This window comes from Equus quagga, chromosome 11, assembly GCF_021613505.1.
Source record: "Equus quagga isolate Etosha38 chromosome 11, UCLA_HA_Equagga_1.0, whole genome shotgun sequence".
NCBI lineage: Eukaryota > Metazoa > Chordata > Mammalia > Perissodactyla > Equidae > Equus > Equus quagga.
This window is the reverse complement of record NC_060277.1, coordinates 56,715,786-56,725,634: the sequence shown is the minus strand read 5'-3', so window position 1 is coordinate 56,725,634 and position 9,849 is coordinate 56,715,786. Positions and strand designations below refer to the sequence as shown.

General features: G+C 54.9%; 1 protein-coding gene across 8 annotated transcripts in view; it reads left to right on the top strand.

Annotated features, from left to right (window-relative positions):
• The first annotated feature begins 1,531 nt into the window (after positions 1 to 1,531).
• Positions 1,532 to 9,849, top strand: part of PEMT (phosphatidylethanolamine N-methyltransferase) — an 83,441-nt gene continuing 75,123 nt past the window's right edge. For 3 of the 8 annotated variants that reach the window (XM_046676459.1, XM_046676456.1, XM_046676460.1), the window contains exon 1: positions 1,532 to 1,813. In XM_046676459.1, coding sequence (XP_046532415.1) covers positions 1,762 to 1,813 — 52 coding nt within the window. In that variant the 5' untranslated portion in view covers positions 1,532 to 1,761. Of the gene's footprint in view, positions 1,814 to 2,752; positions 2,878 to 4,762; positions 4,952 to 5,099; positions 5,142 to 9,849 lie in introns of those variants that run through there. The other 5 variants (XM_046676455.1, XM_046676454.1, XM_046676458.1 and 2 more) reach the window with 4 other exon arrangements.

Below are 9,849 nucleotides of genomic sequence, written 5' to 3'. Positions count from 1 at the left end.
TGAAAATAATGCGTCTTCTGCAGTTGGGAGGGGAGTTCTGTGGAGATCAACGAGCTGGAGTTGGTTGCTCATGTTCACATCTATAGCCCTACAGGGTTTTTCTTCCCTTTTCTCTCAGTCACCAAGATAAATATTTTCACCCCCACAGGACATTTTTCCTGTTCCGAACATTTAACATTCATTGAGATTTTCCCTACACACGCATGAATGTCTCCCAGTGCCGCATTCCTGCCTGCATTCCTGGCCTTCAGACTGGGCTTACTTCCTCCCACCTGAAGAGAACCCCCGGCCCCCCCATATTTCTTTTTAGGCTCATCACCTACTGGTGATGAATTCCCTTAGCCTTTGTTTGTCTGCAAATATCTTTACTTTGTCCCCATTTTTGAGGGATAATTTCACAGCACTAAAATTCAGTTTTGGCCTTCATTCACTTATTGTTTTTTCAGTACATATTCCATGAGTGCCTGATAGGTGCTGGCTGTGTGCCAGGTGCAGGAGATGTGGCGGTGGCCAACGCAGGAAATGTCATTGCTCTCCAAGAAGAGAAAGGAAAGGTGTGTGTGGCATAGGGAAGGGGAGATGCAAAGGCCCTGTGGCTGGAAGCCACCGAGAAGAGGCCAGTGTAGCCGGAGTACAGAGAGCAAGAAGAACTGGAAAGGCAGCAGCACCTGGGCCATAGAGGACCTTGGGGCCATGGTGAGGAATAATGCTTTGCTTTCGTCCTTATAGGAGCAGTCAGGCTTCCTAGAGAAGACAAAGCTTTAACCGGACCTCGAAGTGTGGGTGTGAAAGCAGAGAAGGGCCACAAACAGGATGGGTTTTGAGCAGCGAGTATGTGAGTAAGTGCTGTATTCTACACTGGGTCCTGTGGGCTCTTTATGTCATTGCCTCCATCGAGGGAGGCAGGAGCGAGCAATGGGAAAAGGCCAGGCTTGGGGCAGGTTTCAAGTCATCTCTAACTCAGCGGCATGAGTATGGGCCGGCCCCTCCCACACGAGTCAGTTTCCTCACCTGGAAAGCCAGAACACTGCCTGCCTTGCAGGACTGTTAGGAGGCTTCAAGAAGACAGTGGCGAGCACTAGGCCTGCAGTGCTGCAAGGGCTCAACTATCTTAGCTAGTGTTTTTATGGTTAGGATTTTCTCTTCCACTGAGAGTCAGAGAGGGTAAGTCACTTACCCCAGGCCACACAGCCAGGAAGTGGTGGGCAGGACTGGGTTTGACTTCCTATTCACAGATCCCACTGCCCTCCTCATTCCGTAGACCGGGTCACTGAGGCCTAGGGTAGAGCCTTGCCCAAGCTCTCTCACTTTGGGAGTGGCAGAGCTGTGCTCGTTGTTGATGGGGTGCCAGGCATGACCCGGGTGCCAGGGAGAGAGCTGTGTGTAAACAGGTAGGAACCCTTGCCCTTGCACAGCTCACGTTCTCCTGGGGAGACTGACACAACACAAAACAAATAGGTGCACTAAATAAATCTGTTCAATGGCAATGAGGGCAGTGGAGAGAAATAAAGTCAGGAAGGGGCTGCAGCATGTGAGCAAGGCTGGCGTGTTCAATACAGTGGAGAGATACTTGACCTGCAGGAGGGGAGAGAAGGAACTGTGAGGCCATTTGGGGGAACAGCATTCCAGGCAGAGGGCACAGCACAGGCAAAGGCCCTAAGGGTGTGCCTGGGGTGTTCCGGGAACAGCAGAGAGGCCAGTAGGAGGGCAGGGCTTGTTTCCACTGCGGACGCTGAGGGGAGGGAGGCCCCACCAGCACCAATGTCTTGCTGGTGTCTCCCAGGCCGGCCGAGGCTGTGGACGGCTGGATGCGGTGAGTCCACTCCTGAGCCCACTCCCCAGTGGCAGGAGGTCACTAGGGCAGGGTGTCCTTCCTCAGCTGGGGACGGAAGGGAGGGTTTGCTCATCACCAGCAGTGCTGCCTGCCCCAGCTCCTACCCCGCTCTCTGGCTCCTGGACCTTCCATCTGGGCAACCAGACCTGAATCTAGGAGGGGGCGCTGGGCATCACGGCCATGGTCCCTAATTACCCTTCTGGTTTTAAAGACCTCCCGAGGATGTGGTTTCCCGCGACCCGCAGTCGCCCTGCCCTAGCCTGGCCCTGCTCCCGCCCCAGGAAAGGAGGGCTGGAGAGCAGCTCTGCCCGCCCAGCCTGGCTCCTTCTCACCCCATGTCCTCCTGGGAACTCGGCAGCCCCTGAGCTGCCACCCAGCTCTCTGGGGCCCCAGTGCTGAGCTGGTCCTAGACTCCAGCCTGTCCATGAGAGTCCTGAGGGTGATCCTGAGAGCGGAGTCTCAGTTACGTAGGAAAGAGGGAGACAAACACTGACGGCAAAGCCACCATGTGCAGGGCACTTTCATGCATATTATTGCCTCTAATCTTCACAACAGCCTCACTCAAGAGATATCATTATACCTACTAGATGAACAGAAAATAAATTCAGAGTAGGGAAAAGGTGTAGGTTTTACCCAAAGCCACTCAATACGCAAATGTGAATTTTAGTAATAAAAGCCCATTTTAGTGATTGCTGCGAGGCGTGCAGCCAGATCCAGTGCCACCGGGTGGGGGGAGGGGAGGAGGAGGAAGGCGATGAAGAAGTGAAGAAATGGCTTTTAGCTTTGATTCCCTTGTAGCAAGGGTCAAACTCCTGGCCAGAGAGGTCATCTGGAGATGTTTGCCAGGAGCCGACTGGGAGATGCGCTGTGATAAGTGGCTTCCATATCTGAAGAGCTATCAAGGGGCAAAGAGAGATAACCCTGAGGGTAGAAAGGAGCTCTATTTGTTACAGCTTCAGGAATGGCGACTCTGGGTCTGTATTGTGAATCAACACCCTGTCCAGCAGTGGAAGAGGTGGTTAGCCTCCCAGCACCTGAGCCACGTAAGCAGAAGTGACTCTTCCATTGCCAGGGTGGCCCGAAAAGGAATATTCCAGTCAAAGAGGCTGGCACGGATGATTTCCCTGCAAGCTGTCACACCTGAGAGTTTTGGAAGGGCCAGGCAAAGACTTCCGCCCCAAACTATCTTGGGCGGGAGGTTTTCGATCTGAATGACCCAATCACCTTTGAAGCTGCAGCCCGGCTTCTGCGTGCCTGGGTGTTTTCTCTTCACAGCGGGAGAGAGGCAAGGGGTACGTTAGCGGGAGAGGAGTGGATTCCTCCGGTTGCATCAGCTCTGGCGTGACCTCTGACGTTTACCTTTCTTTGTTCCCAGATAAACCAAACACACAAAAACTTATTTTTTTGGCTTAACAAAACAACAGGAGAGGCCAGGTAGGTCAGGAGAAAACTGGGGCTTCAGTGAAGCAGACGTGTCAGGAGGGTACTCGCCGGGAGCCCTCCCCCTGGGAAGGCTTCCCAGAATGGGCTCTGGTTCCAGCAGGCCCTGCCTGGAAGCCCTGAGCAGGGCAGCGCTCCTGACCCTTGTGAGCAACAGTGGTCAGTGGGCAAACCAGCCCTTGAGCACCCACTGTGCGCCCTGCCCTGTCATGGCCAGTGGTTATTAAGCACTTCCCACGGGTCAAGTCCTGTGTGGAGCGTTTTACCACATGTATTTCCCTTTCGCTTTCGAGGGGACTGCCAGTGGCCCACAGCCACAGAGCTAGTGCATGCTCCAAGCCAGTGTCCTGCCTGTCTTGTGGGCGGGCCTGCCCATCCTAAGGATGCTGTGAAGGCTGGGCCTATCCCTAATAGGTCAGCACAGGGCCCTGTGCACAGCAGCTGCTCAAGACGGCAGGTGCTGAGGGCCAAGGAGCAGAGAGGTGGGCCGCCTCAATGGAAGGAGCTGGCCTTGCAGAAGTCCTGCCTGGCCTCCCAGCCGGCTGGAGAACTTTGTGCAAATCTAGAAATCTCTATTTCCCCATATACGTAAGACCCGGCTACAAAAGGGGCTCTCTCGGGAGCCGACCATCTAAAATGGTACCTGCTTTTCTGAACTCCTTCCCTCGCTCTCTCCCGTCCACTGCTACTCCACAGCTCACCAGCCCTTCGGGATTCCTGAAGTACCCCTACTTCCGTCCTGTCTCCCGGCCTTTGCACATGCAGTCCCTCTTCCTGGGCTGCCCTGCCCCCGCACTGGGCAGTCTGGCCCCTTCTCAGCTCAGGGCTCCCTCGGGGGCCTTCCCTGAGCAGTCTGAGGCAGTCTCCCTTATTGTCATCTGTCCTAGGCCCCCGTTTTCCCATCACAGTACGCGTCCAAGTTAGAATCCTTTATTCGCGTTTTCCATCTCACTTCCGTTAGGAGACTGGGCCCGGGGTCTTGTGTCGCTCGCTCCGTACCGGCAGCACACAGCCGGGCTCAGCCCACACCGGGAGCTAACACGAACGGACGAAGCGTCCTAGAGTGGAGGCTGGGTCCGGCGGGCGGCGGAGGCTGCGGGGCCAGGGCGCGCCCGGCCCGCACGGGAGCAAACCTCAGAGCGGGGCGGGGGGCCGCCTGGGCCAAAGTCCACGTCCGCAGGGGGCTGCGCAGGAAGCTACTTATACCTCTAGCCCACAGCCGCCAGCCAAGCACAGGACGCCAGGTGGGTTGGCGGGCCGCGTGCGGGAGCCAGGGACTAAAGGGGCCAGGGCGGGAGGCCGAATCCAAGGGGACACTGCCGCGTGACCGCCTCGGAACAGGCCGTCGCTGCAGTGTGCAATGCTGGGACTTGTAGTTCTCGGCTCCTCGAGATGCCGACGTGAGCTACAGGAAAGCGGCGCTTTGCGGGGACGGGGAACTACATTTCCCAGAAGGCCGGGAGAAGTTGGGGGTCACCGGGAAAGCGCCCCGGCTGGCGGCGCCTCCAGGAGCGATGGGACCGGTTGCAGGGGCGAGCAGCTGCCGCGAGGCCCCCGCGTGGTCCCTCCAGAGGCAGCCCCCGGCTGAGAGGACGGGGGCCCAGGCCAGAGCCTATGAGCAGCTCGGTGGCGAGGCCCGACTGCTGCGGAGGCCTCGGCAATATCGACTTTAGGCAGGTACCGACCGCGCCGGGCCGCTGCCGGCGCCGGCAGAGGGATCGGGCGGGCGAGCCCGGTCAGCCGACCCCCCGGCACCGCCCCCAACGCCTGATGGGCGGGGCCGCCGTTACCAGGCGACGGGTCGGGGCGTGGCGAGGGGCGAGGCCGCGCGTGTGCGCGTTTGTGTGTGCGCGAGCCCCCTGCGATTGTGAGTCTGCGGGCCTGTGCTCGGAGTCCCTCCGAGAGGGCGTGTCGGGGTCTTGGAGCGCGAGCGACCGAGCCGCGGGGCGCCCGCGTGTCCGTGGGGGGCCGCGCGCGCGGCCTGATGGAGCCCTGGCCGTCCACCGGCTGGCGGCCCGCCCGCGTGACGGCTCGCCTTCTCGGGCGTCTCGCAGCCTCCGCGTGCGGTGGCCTCCCCTCTGCTGCCCTCCCGTCTCCTGCCCTCCCCGTGCGGTGGCCTCCCCTCTGATGCCCTCCCTGTGCGGTGGCCCCCTCTCTCCTGCCCTCCCCGTGCGGTGGCCTCCCGTCTCCTGCCCTCTCCGTGCGGTGGGCCCTCCCGTCCACGCTCCCTCTTGGATTCTCCCTTCACCTCCCTCACCAGCCAGCACCTCTCCGCGGAGCCCGGAAGGTCCGCGCCTGCCCGAAGCAGCCCTCCCCCGCTTCCCCCTGTTCCCCCGTTCCCGCGTTCCCTTTGCTCGGCGTTGATCGCTGATTTTTATGGAGACTCTGTGTTGGGCGACAATTAAAGGCCTGCCCTCTCAGAGCTTTCCTTCTAGCGAGGAGCCAAGAAGCCTGGAAACAAAATTCCCCAAAGGAGATGAAAGTGGTCGGTGTTGTAGAGAGAGCTGGCGAGGAGGCGGGATTGAAATCCCGAGATAGCCGGTTCCCTATCTGTGAGGTGACCTCTGATCTGAGACCTGAGTACCAAGCCAGTGGGGCCAGCTGCTCTCAGTGGAGGGACAGCAGGACAAAGGCCTTGAGGAGGGAGTGTTTGTTCAAGGAACAAAGAGAGGGCTAGCACCTGGCCCTGAGGGAGTGCGGGAAGTGGATGGGTGGGAAGCAGAGGAGACAAAGAAGACTACTATTATTTCTGCAAACTTTTTCTTGAAGTAGAACGTACAGTCGGATGAGTGATGGATCACAGGGTCCAGCTCGTGCATTTTCATGAAGTGAACACACCCCTGTACTCAGCACCCAGATCGAGGCAGATCACCCGCAGCCCCTGGGGAGCCGTCCCTGGAGGGTGATCGCATCCAGTGGAACCCTTAGAATGTTAAGCTGTAAATGACTGTTAGAGACCCCCTGGATGCACAGGGTCAGTGGCAGAACTGTGCTTCATGTTTCCTGCCACCGCAAACCTCAGATGAAAAGGCACTTGGAATGCCAAAGAGGAACCCTCAGCATTAGGGGCTCAGGGGGTAGATGCTTCATGACGAGTGCCCCCGCGTGGGATGGTGGATCACCATTAACTTGAGGTGGGGAAACCTTCGAGCCAGAGGGCAGAATGCAGGCGGCCAGTGGGCCCAGCACAGGCCTGGCTGGGGGGCCAGGGCCCTGCCCGTGGGTGTCCGAGCAAGGCCTGTGTTCTAGAGCGGGAGGTGACTCACCCGTGGGTAGGGCAGAATACCGGGGGTGTGTGGGAGGGTCTTGTCCACTCTTTCTCCCTTCCCTGCAGAGCCTGACAGGGGCTGTGCGGTTGGAGAGAACTGGGAACATTTTGGGGGACGGGTCAGGGTGACTGTGGTTGACTGACATTCAGTTTCCCACTGCTGCCCTTGTTGGCACAGTTGAGCTTCCTGTTGCTAAGGGATTTTTTCTTCGAAGAAAACCCAACTACATACAACATTGTGTGTTTGTCTTGTACGGTAACTCTCCTCTCTCAATCAAAATCTCTGCTTTTAAAGGATGTCAGTCCCTGGCCCCAGGGAGATTCAAGGCTTCCCCTTACCCCTTGGCATCTGAGCTGCAGGGTATCAACAGCCTGCTCGCCCAGTGCCCTCCAATAGGAATATAGTGTGTCACATTTATAATTTAAACTTCTCTAGTAACCACATTTTAAAAAGTAAAAAGAAATTAGTGAAATGACTTTTAACAATGTATTTTATGTAATTCAATATGTCAAAAACATTATTTCATCGTGTGGCACCTCCAGCACTCGGCCGCTCCGTGTGCCTTGTGGCCGCGGTGCTGTACGGAACAGTGCAGCTGCTGGGTGCGCTGCCCTGAACCGGCTATCTTCTGGGCCTGCTCAAGCTGCTACAGAATCTTGGTTTTGCTTTAAAAAAAAAACAACAAAATTTCCTGTTGGGTGAGGAAGGTGCCCGCTGCAGCTCCGCGCCCTGCCCCGCCGTGGGGTTCCAGAGCCGCTGCCTCAGCCTGGCAGGGGCACGAAGCACCCCGGCTGCCAGTGGCTGGGATTGGGGCCTGCCCACTGGCTTCCACAGGCAGGGGCACCTCTAGGGCTCAGAAGATGGCTCCAGGGGTCTGGGGCTGCTGGCTTCTTGGAGAACCCACCTGGCCGGGCACAGTCAGGTGGCCCTTTCATGCCAAGGTGAGAGTCCCTTTTCCTTATGCACTCACCTGCTCTTGTGAGCAGATGAATGGTGTCACCTTCTCCGTGTAGGTGTCAATAGGTACGTTCGGTTTCTTGATCTGTAAAATGGGGGTAATAACAGGGCAGTGGTGAAGACCAAAATGAGGTACGGGTGTAGAGGAGTTTTAGAAATTGTAAAGTACAGCCCACCTGAGTGGCAAAGCCCCCTATTCAGGGAGCCTCGAGGCCACATTGAGGGGCAGGCCCCTTTATTCACACAGTCCCCGTTTGTGATACGGGAGGCGGAGTAAACCAGTGGAAGCAAAATCCCAGTGGCCGATATGGGAAGTCTTGACTGCCTTTTGGGGAAAGTTTGCTGGCTATACAAAATCATTTTATAAAATCTTCTGTTGTTATCATTTTAGCTAGGATAAACATCAGGCCACTGGACTACTTATTTTGGGACGTTCTCGAGGAGATAATTTTTATCTTCAGTCTTTTTTGGGTCAGAGTCCAGACAGCAGGGTTCTGGCTCTCCTCTGCCCTCCTTGCAACCTCAGGCAAGCCACTGAACTCTCGAGCCTGCTGGAGATGATCATATGGCTTTTCCTCGTTTGTCTGTTAATATGGTGAATGGCGTTGATGTTTGGATTGTCAAACCAGCCCTGCATTCCTGGGGTGACCCCTACTTGGGTGTTATCCTTTGTGTATATTGCTGGATTTGATTTCTCTTATTTTTGGGGGGAAGATTTGCCCTGAGCTAACGTCTGTGCCAGTCTTCCTTTATTTTGTATGTGGGACGCAGCCACAGCATGGCTGATGAGTGGTGTAGGTCCGTGCCCAGGATCCAAACCTGCAAACCAAGGCCACCGAAGCAGGGCTCATGAACTCAGCCGCTGGGCCCCACTGCCAGGCCCTGGTTTCTCTTAGTTTGTTGAGCACTTTGGCAGCTGTGTTCATGAGGACATTGGTCTGTAGTTCTCTTGTGGTGTCTTTGTCTGGTTCACTGTTACAGGAGTGCTGTCCTCCTGATGTGAGTTGGGAATGTACCCTCCTCTTCTGCCTTCCGGGAGAGGCTGTGTGGAATCGGCATTATATCTTCCGTAAGTGCTTGGTAGAATTCATCCAGTGAAGCTTCAGCACCTGGAACGTTCTTTTTTGGCAGGTTTTAAACTATGAGTTTAAATTCCCTTAGTGGATAAAGGGCTCTGTTTTCTTGAATGAATTTTGGTCGCTCGTCTTTCCAGGACGGGGCCATTTTGTCTGAGTGGTTGGACAGTGGGCACCCTCTTGCTCGTTGTGACCCCTGTAATGTTTGTGAGGCCGGTGGGGAGGCCCCTCTTTTGTTCCTGGTTTTAGTAATTTGTGTCTTCTCTCCTTTTTCCTTGGTCAGTTTGGCTACAGGTTTTTCAGTTTGATTTTTTCACAAAGAACAAGATTTGGGTTTGGTTTTTTCCTGTTTTTCTGTTTCAATTTGATTGATTTTTGCACTTTTATTTTTTCCTTCTGCTGGCTTTGGGTTTAATTTGCTCCTCTTTCTCTAATTTTGTTTTTAAAAGATTGGCACCTGAGCTAACGTCTGTTGCCAATCTCCTTTTTTCTTCTTTCTTGTCTTCTTCTCCCCAAAGCCGCCCAGTACATAGTTGTATATTCTACTTTTGAGTGCCTCTGGTTGTGCTGTGTGGGATGCCGCCTCAGCATGGCCTGACATGAGTGGCACTAGGTCCCTGCCCAGGATCTGAACTGGCGAAATTCTGGGCTGCTGAAGCAGAGCACGTGAATTTAACCCCTCGGTCACGGGGCTGGCCCCTTCTCTAATTTCTTTCTTTGTTTTTTTCTTTTTTTTTTTTTGAGGAAGATTAGCCCTGAGCTAACATCGGCTGCCAATCCTCCTCTTTTTGCTGAGGAAGACTGGCCCTGAGCTCACATCTGTGCCCATCTTCCTCTACTTTACATGTGGGACGCCTGCCACTGCATGATGTGCCAAGCGGTGCTTAGGTCCACACCCAGCATCCGAACTGGGAAACCTGGGCCGCGGAAGCGAAACATGTGAACTTAACAGCTACACCACCAGGCCAGCCCCTCTAATTTCTTAAGGGCAAAGCTTATATTACTGATTTGAGATTTTTCTTCTTCATTAATATAAGCTGTCCATTTCTCTCTTAGCCCTGCATCCCACAACTTGTATGTTGTATTTTCATTTTCATTCAGTTCAAAATATTTTAAAATTTCCTTTCAGACCTCCCCTTTGACCCATGGATTTACAAGTATCTTTCTGTTATTGATTTCTAGTTTAATTCTGTTGTGCTTTGAGAACATACTTTTATGCTTTCTTATTCTTTTGAATTTAAGATTTGTTTTTGTGGTCTGTCTTGGTGACTGT